At 40.6% G+C, this 15,622-nt stretch overlaps 2 protein-coding genes across 4 annotated transcripts in view; one reads left to right on the top strand and one right to left on the bottom strand.

Annotated features, from left to right (window-relative positions):
* The window catches only part of LOC110504230 (alpha-(1,6)-fucosyltransferase), a 149,876-nt gene extending 148,573 nt beyond the window's left edge, over positions 1 to 1,303 (bottom strand). For both annotated transcript variants that reach the window (XM_036962384.1, XM_036962383.1), the window contains exon 1: positions 1,136 to 1,303. The gene's annotated coding sequence lies outside the window, so the exon portion shown is untranslated. The remainder of the gene's footprint in view (positions 1 to 1,135) is intronic.
* Positions 1,304 to 5,660: 4,357 nt separating this feature from the next.
* On the top strand, positions 5,661 to 11,547 carry dnal1 (dynein, axonemal, light chain 1). Of its 2 annotated transcripts, none has more exons than XM_021585273.2 (8): positions 5,661 to 6,130; positions 6,943 to 6,981; positions 7,164 to 7,273; positions 7,657 to 7,712; positions 7,848 to 7,903; positions 8,024 to 8,150; positions 11,052 to 11,192; positions 11,440 to 11,547. In XM_021585273.2, the coding sequence occupies exons 1-8, from the start codon at positions 6,128 to 6,130 to the stop codon at positions 11,484 to 11,486; spliced, it is 579 nt and encodes a 192-aa protein (XP_021440948.1). In that variant the 5' UTR covers positions 5,661 to 6,127; the 3' UTR covers positions 11,487 to 11,547. The 2 variants fall into 2 exon arrangements, with proteins under 2 accessions (XP_021440948.1, XP_036818856.1); XM_036962961.1 differs by lacking the exon at positions 5,661 to 6,130 and adding an exon at positions 6,195 to 6,414.
* The last annotated feature ends 4,075 nt before the right edge of the window (positions 11,548 to 15,622 follow it).

Genomic DNA, 15,622 nt, shown 5'->3' on the forward strand with positions numbered 1-15,622 from the left:
GTTTACATCTCAAGATATCCTATTTCAGATCCACCAGCTGTGAGCCAGTTGATCATAACTTACCACAGGGGTTTCATTGAGTTTAAAGGTTAAGTCTGTTAGATGTGCACATGCAAATAGACCTATAGGCTTATCTATCTATTTTACTACAAGTCCTACTGTGGTATGTGGTAATAACACAGCGGTCAGGGAATGAAACCATGTGAAATGAAATAATCATGTAGTAGAGCATAGCATGACTACTGAGTTGGGTCCAAAACAAAATGTAAACAATGAACACAGAATGGGAGAAACATTCTCAGCCACCAGCTATGACAACAAAAACACTAAGAACAGAATGTGTTTGTGTGTGTGTTTGTGTGCGTGCGTGTACGTGCGAGCATGTGTGTGTTTGTGTATCAGTTAACGTTCTGATTCATGACCTACTAATAACAAATAGCAACATCAACATTATTTGCGTTTTACTCAACTCTAGTCTACGGTGGATCAACAGCACAAACACAACTGAATGCGTTTCCCAAATAGAGGTAGGTTAGGCTACTTTTCATCGGTTTCAACCAATGTCTAAAAAATAGCGGGGTGGCTCACGATCTGCTTTGATTCGACCCAGCAAGACGGACAAGGAGGCAGCGGCCGATGCAGGCTGACTTCACAAAATAACGGTCCAATATAGCCACACAAAACATAAGCATTTCGTTTGTTTATAAGAAAGCGTCACAATACACTTGTCATTCTTGGTAAATGTGAGCGTCTTATGTCAATACAGCATTATTCATTTAAAGACGTAAGATGGAGAAACGTCGCAGTTCATTGTCCCTGGATGGTGATTGAATTGTATTTCTCATACCTAATCAAATGTTAATTAACATAACCATTATATGCACAATGTAGCAAAACTGAACGAATTCCTCTCCGAAAACTTCCTGTGCATGAATGACTTTCATAAGGAAGATGCGAATTCTAACCGAACCTTGTCCGACAACTCGTTAGTGTAAATCTGTGTCCGCTATTTTGTTACCTCTCGGCTGCGGTCGAAGCACGCAAATAGCAACAGGCCAGGGATGGAGGGAGAAGGGAGACGGCGCAGACACCAATTCCTATTGTCTGCAACACAATATATAAGACATTGGCTTACCTGGCTTTATCTCATTGAGCTTGCATTTCTTCAAGGTCTATATTCTGCCTGAACATGATGCTTTGAGTTGTAAACTGTCTGAAGACAGAAGGCGGAAACAGGAACTGGGTAGGAGCAGGACTGCTGCGCGCCTGACGAGTAGTCACTCCGCTATGCTTGGCTTCTAATGAGGAGACTCGAATTGCCACAGAGCCCCATTGCGCATGCTTGCGTCAATTCAATGACCGGTTCGATCTGCTCACACTCCATCCAGTCTTCTGGACTAGGCGACAATGATGCGTCGTCATTTTAAAAATCGGAACCTTTTGAACATGATTGTGTTCTACCCTTTTTATATGAGCCTATTTGGTATTACCAGAATATACGTTGAAATTGAACAGCTCGAATTGAACAGCTCAACAAGCAGGTGTTTTAATTATATTTATTTGTGAGGCTCTGAATAATCTGAAGATAGTGTGCAATCATAAAATTCAATTTCTGTGGAAAGGGTTCTACATGGAACCCAAAACTGTTCTACTTGGAACCAAAAGGGTTCTACCTGCAGCCGATGAACCCTTTTAGGGTCCCCTTTTTGAAAAAAAAAATTCTAAGTGTGGTCAGGTATACAGGAGTAGGACTAGGACTAGGTTATTTCACGAGCTATAAAAGTGGATTTTATCCCAGACTTAGAAAGAGTCCGTGGCAGGTGGGTGTATATCATGTCATGGCATCTGTTTAGCATACTGTCCAGGAAACAGACGCTTTATTGGCTAACGAACGTTTCCCTGACATTAAGCTGACACTGTCCAAACAACCATTATGTTATGGTCCCTTTATGATATGCAAATCATTTGGACAGACTCATTTCCCTAATACCTGCCCTAAGATAACATTTCTAACAGCAGCACACTGTGCCTGTATTCATAAAGTACACCAGATTACTAGGAGTATTGGTATAGGATCAGTTTTGCCATTTAAATCATAATGAATAAGACTACATGAATAGGGAGGATCCAATCTTAGACCAGACACTACTACTCTGAGACACTTTTTTTTAATATGGGCCCTGAACCGCAGCCATATAGTCATAAACCCTGGTAAATTAGAAACGCTCAATGTTCTATGCTTGCCAATAATGCAGTTTTTGTAAAACAACCTTGACTGTTTGGCAAATGTACACCTGGAAGAAGCTAGCCAAATAACCTATAGGCCTGTTACTCTAGTATACACTAGATAGCACAGCCACAGAAAGTGGTCTTGTTTTCAAAAACCAACACTGTTGTGCTAGTTCCATCCAGTGGTAATAACCTTGTAATACAGCCATTGTTGAGAGGCCAGGGTTTCAAACTTTTCCTGCAAGTTGTCATAGTGCATGAAATGTAAAAAAATAAAATAATAATGTTTTAAGTCAATGGCCAATGTATTGACAAAATGCATTTTCACAGTTTAAATGGTGATGTTCAAAATGAAAGATATAAAAGCTTATTTCGGTTTAGTAAGTAAACAAACCATCAAAATAAATACAACATTGTTACAAATGTGTCATGCCTGCTCCCGCTCTTCCCCCCTGGCGCTCGAGGGCGCCAGGTTCCCCAGCATTACACACTCCTGCAAACATCATTACACACACCTGCCATCCCCCGTCACGCGCATCAGCGATTATTGGGCTCACCTGGACTCAATCACCTATGTCATTACCTCCCTTATATCTGTCTGTTCCCCTGCTCTGTTCCCTGCTTCAGCATTGTTTGTCGAACGCTGTGCCTGTCTTGTTTCATGCCTGTTCCTTATTAAATGTTGACTCCCAGTACCTGCTTCTCATCTCCGGCATCGGTCCTTACACAAATGTATATTTTTGGGGAGGGGTGTGGTAAGACACCGGAAGGAAGTGAGATAATGTGAAAACATAAGAATGGCACTGTCAAGATCAGATATTCGTCTCCTGAGTATTCCCCTAACACCTTAGTTCGAGGTGTACTTACCTACGCTACAAACAAAAGAATATTGTTTGTTGAAACGTAGACCCGATGGCAATGGTGAGACTGAGAATATCTTGTCTGTTGGCCTAGAGTAGGATCAGATCAGATCAAATTGTATTAGTCACATGTGCCGAATACAACATGTGTAGACCTTACAGTGGAATGCTTACCTAGAAGCCCATTACCAACAATGCAGTTTAAAAAATATGAATAAGAATAAGAAATAAAAGGAACAAGTAGTTAAAGAGAAGCAGTAAAATAACAATAGGGAGACTATATACAGGGGGTACAGAGTCAATGTGCGGGGGCACTGGTTAGTTGTGGTAATATGTACATGTAGGTAGAGTTATTAAAATGACTATGCATAGATAATATGCATAATATGCATCAATTGTAGTCCTGTATTGACACTTTGCCTGTTTGAGCTGCAGCTCCTTGAAAGCGGCAGCTCTAGCCTTTAGCTCGGTGTGAATGTTGCCTGTAATCCATGGCTTCTGGTTGGGGTATGTATGTACGTTCGCTGTGGGGATGACATCGTCAATGCAATTATTGATGAAGCCAATGACAGATTTGGTGTACTCCTCAATGCCATTGGAAGAATCCCAGAACATATTCCAGTCTGTGCTAGCAAAACAGTCCTGTAGCTTAGCATCTGCTTCTTCTGACCACTTTCTTAATGACCGAGTCACTGGTGCTTCCTGCTTTAATATTAGCTTGTAAGCAGGAATCAGGAAGATATAATTATGGTTCGATTTTCCAAATGGAGGGCTAGGGCGAGCTTTGTAAGCGTATCTGTGTGTGGAGTAAATGTGGTCTGGAATTTTTTTCTCTCTGGTTGCATATTTAACATGCTGATAGAAATTTGGTAAAATGGATTTAAGTTTCCCTGCATTAAAGTCCTTGGCCACTAGGAGCGCCGCCTCTGGATGAACGTTTTCCTGTTCGCTTATTGCACACCGGGATTTCTACTTGCACATCCTCATCTGCACATCTATGACTCCAGTGTTAATTGCTAAATTGTAATTACTTTGCCACTTACCTCCTTACTTCATTTGTACACACTGTATACAGATACTTATATTGTGTTATTGACTGTACGTTTGTTTATCCCATGTCTTTGTTGTTGTTTTTGTCGCACTGCTTTGCTTTATCTTGGCCAGGTCGCATTTGTGGCCTACCTGGTTAAATAAAGGTGACATTTAAAAAATTAAAACATTTAAATTGCGGAATACAGTTCATTGAGTGAGGTCTTAGTGCCAGCATCAATCTGTGGTGGTATGTAGACAGCTACGAAAAATACAGATGAAAACTCTCTAGGTAGATAGTGTGTTCTACAGCTTATCATGAGATACTCTACCTCAGGCGAGAAAAACCTTGAGACTTCCTTAGATATCATGCACCTGCTGTTGTTTACAAATATAAATAGTCTGCCCCCTTGTCTTATCAGACACAGCTGTTCTATCCTGCCGATACAGCATATAACCAGCCAGCTGTATGTTAATAATGTCGTTGTGCTGCCATCCTGTTAGAAGGTAACAGATTATTTTATTACAATGGTTCAATTGGATTTTCATTGTGTTCAATAGTGTTGTCCCCTAGTGGATGTTTCTGGTACTTAGAAAGACTACGCAAACAGGAAGTAGAGAATTTGTTCTGCACGCATAGAAGCAGCTACAAACAACGCTACGGTGCAGGTCTTTCAATGTAGTTATTTCTTGTCACGCTTCAGCCTTGGAAAATATTTGTTTGTAAATTCAATTCAAGCATTTAGCTAATGATGATAATCTTGTTATTGATAGAGTTGCTTACATATCAATGCTGGTTGGTTGCATTTCCTCACATATTGCAATGCCTTTCATGTATGTCGTTAGCTGTATTACTTTGCTCGTGCGTCATGCAAACGAATTGTAAAATATACAATACTGTAGTTTGTTACTGTTCCTAGTGTAATATGCTTTGTTATTCTACATAAATGGTTGTACATTATTAGAGTAATGAAAGGAGCCAATAACCATATGAGTAACAATTAGCTATATGGTTTGGCATCATGCCAGATGCATGGTACCTTAGCGCGTGCTTTGTATTTATGCAACTTCAAATGTATAATGTACAGCTACAGTGTGTCGGTGTGAATTGAATACTAAAGTATATTATTTTCTGTATTTTGCAGTTTCACAACATAAACGTTTTCAATATATTCATTCAAGAAAAGTCACGCCTTGGGAGTTTTATTGAAGACTTTGTTGTTAGCTATCTGTCTAGTTTTGCATGGGAACGCAACTCAAGGGCAGAATAGTCGTCGTTCAGCCACGACTCTGAATCAAATCAAAATGTATTTGTCACGTGCGCCGTATACCTTACAGTGAAATGCTTACTTACAGGCTCTAACCAATAGTGCACAAAAAAAGGTATGTGTGTGTAGGTTAGTAAATAATTAAAACAACAGTATAAAGACATTTGAAAATAAAAGTAGCAAGGCTATATACAGACACCGGTTAGTCAGGCTTTTTGAGATAGTAAGTACATGTAGGTATGGTTAAAATGACTATGCATATATGATGAACATATGATGAAGCATAAGATATTACAGTTTTTAATGTCCCGTTGGTAATCTAACTCGTACATCTTCAATTTTATTTTCCAACGATTGCATGTTAGCTAGTAGAATGGAAGGCAGTGTTTTTTTCCGATCACCTACGAATTCTCAGTAGGCAGCCCGATCTCCGTGGAATAGTGGTGAGGTTTTAGTGGGTGCAGTATTAGTTGGTAGGACAATTTTTTCAGTGTAAAGATTTAACATAACAGTAGGATGATACACAGCCAATACAGTCGGTGGCGGCATGCACTTATAACATTTGTTTGTTGACCGCCATAATACCAAATAAGGATTATGGAAAAATAAGAAGAAGAAGAAAAAGAAGATGAGGAGGAGGGTGTAGGTAACGGGCGTGGGAAAGATTTTTGCTCGAGCTCCTGCACATGCGTCGTGACTTGTGAAGCTTCAGTCTGTGTCATAGCAACCGGAGAGGACAACATGGTGAGTTGTTTGGCTCATAAAATATTTTGTGAATGTCGTTTATCAGTAACTTGCTATTTTGAAAGATTATTTTGCATTAAAAACAATGTTGACATTGTAGCTATAATACTATTAAATGTTTGCTAGCTACTGCCATAAACACGGACGACGCACGAGTCTCAGCCCCACCTAAGGCGTTAACTTTAGCTAGCTGAACGACGTTAGTTAATGTTAACCTGGGAAAGGACTAAAAGGACACGCCTGACGCCCAAACCGATATTTCGATTCATCATTAAAAAAAAAATGTGGGTTAGGGTCAGTGTTAGGTTTTTACGTTTAAGCGTTAGCTGTGTCCATGTAGTCTCTCCCGTAACCTGTCTGCTAGGAAATAGCTATCATTCTCCAGCCGTGATCTTGTGAATGTAACATAACGTTAATATATTATGCATCTGTTTGACAGCTTGACAGTATGAAGATCAACTCGTGTATGTCCAGCTACTGCTAACGTTAGCTAGCTTGCTACCTAACGTTAGCTATTAACGTTAGCTAAAGACACTCAACTAACTTTAGGGTGCTATGTTCTGTTTACGTTAGCTTTTCTAGGATCTGAATGATTGATTTGTGCATGATTCACTTCTATAACTGACAGTTGTTTGTCAGTGGTAGCATTTATTACATTAAAATAAGCTAGGCATAACGCTGTTGTAAACGTATCTAATGCAAAGGCCGGTCATAGCTGCAACAGTATAGCTGCACGATTAGCTGATGGATTTGCATGACTACTGACTGAGATTTTATCAGTTGAACTAGATGTTTGTATTATTGTTTCACAGGCAAAACCAACAACCATAAAAGAAGCCCTTGTGAAATGGGTAAGTGCATCAGAGCTCTCTCTTAGCCTGGTCCCAGATAAGTTCTGTTTGTGCTGTTTTGTTAACTCTCATGGCAATTGCCAATCGGGTTTGGCATTACAGCACAAACAGATTTTGGACCAGTCTAGTTCTCTCCTACATAAAAAAGGAGAACAGTTGGCGACCTTGTGTGATTTCAACAGGAGGAGAAGGCAGGAGAGAAGGTGGGGGAGGCGAAAGCAGTCAAGCTGTATGGTCAGATTCCTCCTATTGAGAAGATGGATGCTTCTCTCTCCACCCTCATCAACTGCGAGTGAGTGAAACCTTATTCTTCTTAATTCTGAGACCTAATTTCATAGTACAAGGATGGTAATTCAATATAGGAATATCTGGGGCTCTATTCATTCATAAATCTGATTCTCCTCTGTGAAACTTTATCCAGCTTTGGTCTGAAACCTATTTCAATAGATGGGTGGTCACACACACACTCTATAAGAATGTTATGCTGCTGTTCTTTTCTTTGATAAATCTGATTCTCCACTTCCTGTCACTGTGTTGATTCTCCACTTCCTGTCACTGTGTTGATTCTCCACTTCCTGTCACTGTGTTGATTTTCCACTTCCTGTCACTGTGTTGATTCTCCACTTCCTGTCACTGTTGATTCTCCACTTCCTGTCACTGTGTTCTTCTGAACAGGAAATTGTCCCTGTCTACAAACTGCATTGAGAAAATTGCCAACTTGAATGGCCTCAGTGAGTATGCGTCACACTGATGTGTCTTCATGGAAACAACACTTCAACTAGGGCCTTTAATGTAAACGGAGAGAAGGTGTAAAATGTGTAATCATTTAAAAAGCTGAGACGTGATGCCTTTTCTCTATCTCACAGAAAACCTACGGATATTATCACTAGGGCGGAACAACATCAAAAATCTAAACGGACTGGTGATTATGGCATTTTCGTGATCTACTATATTACTTGTTGCTATGTTGTAATCTTAGCCCAAGAATGTTCTTGCATAGGATTAGGAAATTAAATGTTTACTCACCTTGTACTGTCTGCAGGAGGCTGTTGGTGACACGCTAGAGGAACTGTGGATTTCCTACAACCTGATAGAGAAGCTAAAAGGAATTCATGTTATGAAGAAGCTCAAGGTCCTCTACATGTCTAACAACCTGGTCAAGGAGTGGGGTAGGCAATGGTTTCATTTCCATGGGCCAAGAGTGTGCCATGTTGCCCTATGTACATAGTCATGGAACACTGGTCACTTGAATAATGTTTACATACAGTTGAAGTCGGAAGTTTACATACACTTAGGTTGGTGAACTGAACTAAAACTCATTTCTAAACCACTCCACAAATTTCTTGATAACAAACTATAGTTTTGGCAAGTCGGTTTGGACATCTACTTTGTGCATGACACAAGTAATTTTTCCAAAAATGGTTTACTATCAGATATTTCACTTATAATTCACTGTATCACAATTCCAGTGGGTCAGAAGTTTACATACACTTAGTTGACTGTGCCTTTAAAACTTCTTCGGACTAGGCGGCAGTATTCGGAAGTTTGGATGAATGAGGTGCCCAAAGTTAACTGCTTATAACTCAGGCAGGATATGGGGATATGCATGTAATTGGTAGTATTGGATAGAAAACACTCTAACGTTTCCAAAACTTAAAATAATGTCTGTGAGTATAACAGAACTCATATAGCAGGCAAAAACCCAAGAACAATCCTTCCAGATTGTTCTTTTTTTTCAGCTCACCTCTGATTACAATGGCTGGGAATGGGAATATTAAAGGAAGTCCTCCCAGATTGCAGTTCCTAGGGCTTCCACTAGATGTCAACAGTCTTTAGAAAGAGTTTCAGGCTTGTTTTTTGTAGTTCTTCTAAGTGGCTCCCATTTTGGCTGTAGTGTTTGTAGCGCGTTCCGGTGAGTGCGCATACTTCGTTATTTATCTCCGGTAATGGTCTCCGGTATTCTCCGTCTTAAATTTGATCGTTTATTTATATAAAAGGGTACCTGAGGATTGATTAGGAACGTTGTTTGACTTGTTTAGATTAAGTTTATTGGTAATTTACGGGATTCATTTTGTATGCATTTTGAACGAGGGAAACCGGTGGAATACTGAGTCAAGCGCGCCATTGAAACATACTTTTTTTTAATATAAAACCAGATGAAGATCCTCAAAGGTAAGTGATTTACTTTATCGCTATTTCAGACTTTTGTGACGCATCTGCTTGGTTGGAAAATGTATGTAATGCTTTTGTGTGCGGGGCGCTGTCCTCAGATAATCGCATGGTGTGCTTTCGCTGTAAAGCCTTTTTGAAATCTGACAACGCGGCTGGATTAACAAGAAGTTAAGTTTTTAAATGATGTATTACGCTTGTATTTTCATGAACGTTTAATATTACGATTTCTGTCATTTGAATTTGGCACTCTGCAATTTCACCGGATGTTGTCGATGGGATGCTTGCGTAAGAAGATAAACAGCTTGGAAAATTCCAGAAAATTATGTCATGGCTTTAGAAGCTTCTGTTAGGCTAATTGACATAATTTCAGTCAATTGGAGGTGCACCTGTGGATGTATTTCAAACTCAGTGCCTCTTTGCTTGACATCATGGGAAAATCAAAAGAAAAATTGTAGACCTCCACAGGTCTGGTTCGTCCTTAGCCAAATACATTAAAACTCAGTTTTTCACAATTCCTGACATTTAATCCGAGTAAAAAGTCCCTGTCTTAGGATCACCACTTTATTTTAAGAATGTGAAATGTCAGAATAATAGTATAGAGTGATTTATTTCAGCTTTTATTTATTTCATCATATTCCCATTGGGTCAGAAGTTTACATACACTCACTTAGTATTTGGTCGCATTGCCTTGTACTTTTTGGAGAAATGTCCTCTGGTCTGATGAAACAAAAATATGACTGTTTGGCCACAATGACCATTGGTATGTTTGGAGGACAAAGGGGAGGCTTGCAAGCTGAAGAACACCATCCTACCTGTGAAGCACGGGGTGGCAGCATCATGTTGTGGGGGTGCTTTGCTGCATGAGGGACTGGTGCACTTTACAAAATAGATAGCATCATGAGGATGGAAAATTATGTGTATAAATTGAAGCAACATCTCAAGACATCAGTCAAGAAGTTAAAGCTTGGTTGCAAATGGGTCTTCCAAATGGACAATGACCCCAAGCATACTTCAAAAGTTATAGCTTAAGGACAACAAAGTCAAGGTATTGGAGTGGCGATCACAAAGCCCTGACCTCAACCCTATAGAACATTTATGGGCAGAACTTAAAAAGCGTGTGCGAGCAAGGAAGCCTACAAACCTGACTCAGTTACACAAGCTTTGTCACGAGGAATGGGCCAAAATTTACCCAACTTATTGTGGGACGGCTACCCAAAACATTTGACCCAAGTTAAACAATTTAAAGGCAATGCGACCAAATACTGAGTGTATGTAATCTTCTGACCCACTGGGAATATGATGAAATAAATAAAAGCTGAAATAAATCATTCTCTTGCTCGCAAGCCTCCCATTTGTCCTCCAAACATACCAATTATTCTGACATTTCACATTCTTAAAATAAAGTGGTGATCCTAACTAACCTAAGACAGGGACTTTTTACTCTGATTAAATGTCAGGAATTGTGAAAAACTGAGTTTAAATGTATTTGGCTAAGGTGAATGTAAACTTCTGACTTCAACTGTACTATTTATATATCTCCTGCTGTACTAAATTTGATTGTTTTACATTTGTTATTATTGTGTGTGTGTTATTTACTGCATTGATCAATACGAACTAGGAAGATAAGCATTTCGCTGCACCCACCATATAACACCTGCTAAACTGTGTACGCGACTAATAAAATGTGATTTGATTTTGATGTTAGCTACACTACACTGTTTGTGGTTGCATACACAGTCACTTCTGTGTCTCTGTGTTGTGGACGGTGGGAAAAATGTCCCACCTTAGAGTGGTAATTACAATGGTTATATCCTCATTATCATGCCTGCCTCATGAATAAAGTCCATTCTGATAACATGTTTGATGGTCGCCATTACAACTGTGGTTTTCCATTACAGCTGAGTTCGTGAAGCTAGCTGACCTTCCATCCTTAGTGGACATGGTGTTTGTTGGAAACCCCCTGGAGGAGAAGTACTCCGCTGAGGGGAACTGGCTAGAAGAGGCCACCAAGAGGCTGCCCAAGCTGAAGAAACTAGATGGTAAGACTGTCCACCTTTTATTTGTTTTCTCTAATAGGATGCTATATTCCTAGGACTGTATTGATGTCATCCTAAGCTACTTACTTACTATCGGGCTGATCCAAAGTACACTATTTTGAGCCTATCTTTAAATAGTGTGGCTCCGTATAGAACAGCCTGCTGTCATTTCACATTGCTTATTTCAGTAGTTTTTGCTATTGATGTTTCAACAATCCTTACAGCTTTGGTCTCCATCTCTCCTCTTTAGGGAACCCAGTGATCAAGGCGGATGATGATGACGAGGGAGACAGTTAACACATTCTATTTAATCTCTTACAGTTTACAGATTGTTGTTTTTAAAATATTTTTATTGAAATGGTTTCTATACCAGCATCATTGAGAATCAATCCACCAGGCACTATCCTATTATCTTATTTGTTCTCTTTTTAGATGTTGAATAAGCTCATTCCACTGGTTGGGAGATGACCTCTCATAGAAGCACATTGCTGAAACTTTTACAGCTCCATGGATTTCATGAAAGAAAAAGTAATACGAAAGAGTTAGTACAGTTACAATGTTTGTATGTACAGTGGGGCAAAAAAGTCATCAATTGTGCAAGTTCTCCCACTTAAAGATGAGAGAGGCCTGTAATTTTCATCATAGGTACACTTCAACTATGACAGACAAAATGAGAAAAAAAAAATCCAGAAAATCACATTGTAGGATTTTTAATGAATTTATTTGCAAATGATGGTGGAAAATGCGTATTTGGTCAATAACAAAAGTTTATCTCAATACTTTGTTATATACCCTTTGTTGGCAATGACAGAGGTCAAACGTTTTCTGTAAGTCTTCACAAGGTTTTCACACACTTTCTGGTATTTTGGCCCATTCCTCCATGCAGATCTCCTCTAGAGCAGTGATGTTTTGGGGCTGTTGCTGGGCAACACGGACTTTCAACTCTCTCCAAAGATTTTCTATGGGGTTGAGATCTGGAGACTGGCTAGGACACTCCAGGACCTTGAAATGATTCTTACGAAGCCACTCCTTCGTTGCCCGGGGGTTGTGTTTGGGATCATTGTCATGCTGAAAGACCCAGCCACGTTTCATCTTCAATGCCCTTGCTGATGGAAGGAGGTTTTCACTCAAAATCTCACGATACATGGCCCCATTCATTCTTTCCTTTACACGGATCAGTCGTCCTGGTCCCTTTGCAGAAATACAGCTCCAAAGCATGATGTTTCCACCCCCATGCTTCACAGTAGGTATGGTGTTCTTTGGATGCAACTCAGCATTCTTTGTCCTCCAAACACGACGAGTTGAGTTTTTACCAAAAAGTTATATTTTGGTTTCATCTGACCATATGACATTCTCCCAATCTTCTTCTGGATCATCCAAATGCTCTCTAGCAAACTTCAGATGGGCCTGGACATGTACTGGCTTAAGCAGGGGGACACGTCTGGCACTGCAGGATTTGAGTCCCTGGCTGCGTAGTGTGTTACTGATGGTAGGCTTTGTTACTTTGGTCCCAGCTCTCTGCAGGTCATTCACTAGGTCCCCCCGTGTGGTTCTGGGATTTTTGCTCACCGTTCTTGTGATCATTTTGACCCCAGAGGGTAAGATCTTGCGTGGAGCCCCAGATCGAGGGAGATTATCAGTGGTCTTGTATGTCTACCATTTCCTAATAATTGCTCCCACAGTTGATTTCTTCAAACCAAGCTGCTTACCTATTGCAGATTCAGTCTTCCCAGCCAGGTGCAGGTCTACAATTTTGTTTCTGGTGTCCATTGACAGCTCTTTGGTCTTGGCCATAGTGGAGTTTGGAGTGTGACTGTTTGAGGTTGTGGACAGGTGTCTTTTATACTGATAACAAGTTCAAACAGGTGCCATTAATACAGGTAACGAGTGGAGGACAGAGGAGCCTCTTAAAGAAGAAGTTACAGGTCTGTGAGAGCCAGAAATCTTGCTTGTTTGTAGGTGACCAAATATGTATTTTCCACCATAATTTGCAAATAAATTCATAAAAAATCCTACAATGTGATTTTCTGTTTTTTTTCTCATTTTGTCTGTCATAGTTGAAGTGTACCTATGATGAAAATTACAGGCCTCTCTCATCTTTTTAAGTGGGAGAACTTGCACAATTGGTGGCTGACTAAATACTTTTTTGCCCCACTGTATGTCACTGTTGCACTTATGAAACAGCCTCCTCTGAGGTAACTACACAAACATTCTAAAAGGTACATGCCCATTGGTCTTGTCTATCAGCCGGCTCTCTAGCCTGGGGACAAGGTTACATTCCCATTCGTGAGCAAGACATTTTGTATTTATTTTTAACAACCAACCAAGGTGGGCTATGTGCATGTTGATGCCCTGCTCCAAAAAGCACATTTACATTTTTGTATGGGTGGTGATGGTCTTATTGTCTCACGATTCCTGACTCGCACTCGGCTTGAATGCATCAAGGACCTCGCACTCGGCTTGCATGCATAAAGGACCTCGCACTCGGCTTGCATGCATAAAGGACCTCGCACTCGGCTTGCATGCATAAAGGACCTCGCACTCGGCTTGCATGCATAAAGGACCTCGCACTCGGCTTGCATGCATAAAGGACCTCGCACTCGGCTTGCATGCATAAAGGACATCGCACTCGGCTTGCATGCATAAAGGACCTCGCACTCGGCTTGCATGCATAAAGGACCTCGCACTCGGCTTGCATGCATCAAGGACCTCGCACTCGGCTTGCATGCATCAAGGACCTCACACTCGGCTTGCATGCTCACACTCGGCTTGCATGCATCAAGGACCTCACACTCGGCTTGCATGCATCAAGGACCTCACACTCGGCTTGCATGCATAAAGGACCTCGCACTCGGCTTGCATGCATCAAGGACCTCGCACTCGGCTTGCATGCTCACACTCGGCTTGTATGCATCAAGGACCTCACACTCGGCTTGCATGCATCAAGGACCTCACACTCGGCTTGCATGCATAAAGGACCTCGCACTCGGCTTGCATGCATCAAGGACCTCACACTCGGCTTGCATGCATCAAGGACCTCACACTCGGCTTGCATGCATAAAGGACCTCGCACTCGGCTTGCATGCATAAAGGACCTCGCACTCGGCTTGCATGCATCAAGGACCTCACACTCGGCTTGCATGCTCACACGGCTTGCATGCATCAAGGACCTCACACTCGGCTTGCATGCATCAATGACCTCACACTCGGCTTGCATGCATCAAGGACCTCACACTCGGCTTGCATGCATCAAGGACCTCACACTCGGCTTGCATGCATAAAGGACGTTAGTTTCGGACCTGTATGCAGCCTTGAAGGAGGAATATGAGGTTGCACAAAACGGGGTGAAGGCTAGGGGAGAACAATTTGAAGTGTTTTCTGTGCATGGATGAATACTGTATTTTAGAAAGATGGAAGAACTAAATATATATATTTAGCTCTAGTCTTAGCTAATAGTACTTTTTTTTCTTCTTAAGTTTGTATATTAATAGGCATGTTTTGTATAAAATAAATATATACCGAGATGTTTATGATTTTTTTTAAATAGCATTTTAAATGTTGAAATTTGGTATGTTGCATTAAAAATGATTGAAGTCATGTTTTGTGGTGTTCTATGGGGTTATTTCATGAGGGCATTATAAATATGTACATACACTATTATTTGACAAGACAATGGCGTAATCTATTCAGGTATAAACAATAAGTAAGTCTACTCTTGTTATTGCAGTGTTCATATCACATCTATGAAATCTAGCTCTGCCAGAGTGCCTCTTTTGGGACACTTGCCTGGATAAAGGAGGAGGGTTGGAATTGTGACATTAAAAAAAAAAAACAGAATCGACAGAAGAAAGTTCATTTGTCGTTCTAAACAAATTTAAGGTGTTTTTTACTCCCTTTTTTGTCTCCCACAAAGTTAGTACTCTCCTTCAGCATCCATCACAATTACATGACCATGGCCAATTATGCAAATTAGGCGATGACGTCATTTAGCGACTTTTAGGACAGCCAATAGATACTTTCCTTACTGAGGAGTTTGGCGGGAACTGGAACACGCTGTCATACACGTCAATCCAGAGCATCCTAAGCATGCTCAATGGGGGACATGTCTGGTGAGTATGCAGGCCATGTAAGAACTGTAACATGTTCAGCTTTGTTTCAGAACATTAAATTCTCTGGCAATAACTGGTGGACATTCCTGCATTCAGCATGTCAATTGCACATACCCTCAACTTGAGACATTGTGGCATTGTGTTTGTGTGACAAAACTGCACATTTTGTGGCCTTTTGTCCCTAGCACAAGGTGCACCTGTGTAATGATCATGCTATTTAATCAGCTTCTTTATGTGCGGATGGATTCTCTTGGCAAATGAGAAGTGCTCACTAACAGGGAAGTAAACAAATGTGCAAACAACATTTGAGAGAAATATGCCTTT

This window comes from Oncorhynchus mykiss, chromosome 25, assembly GCF_013265735.2.
Source record: "Oncorhynchus mykiss isolate Arlee chromosome 25, USDA_OmykA_1.1, whole genome shotgun sequence".
NCBI lineage: Eukaryota > Metazoa > Chordata > Actinopteri > Salmoniformes > Salmonidae > Oncorhynchus > Oncorhynchus mykiss.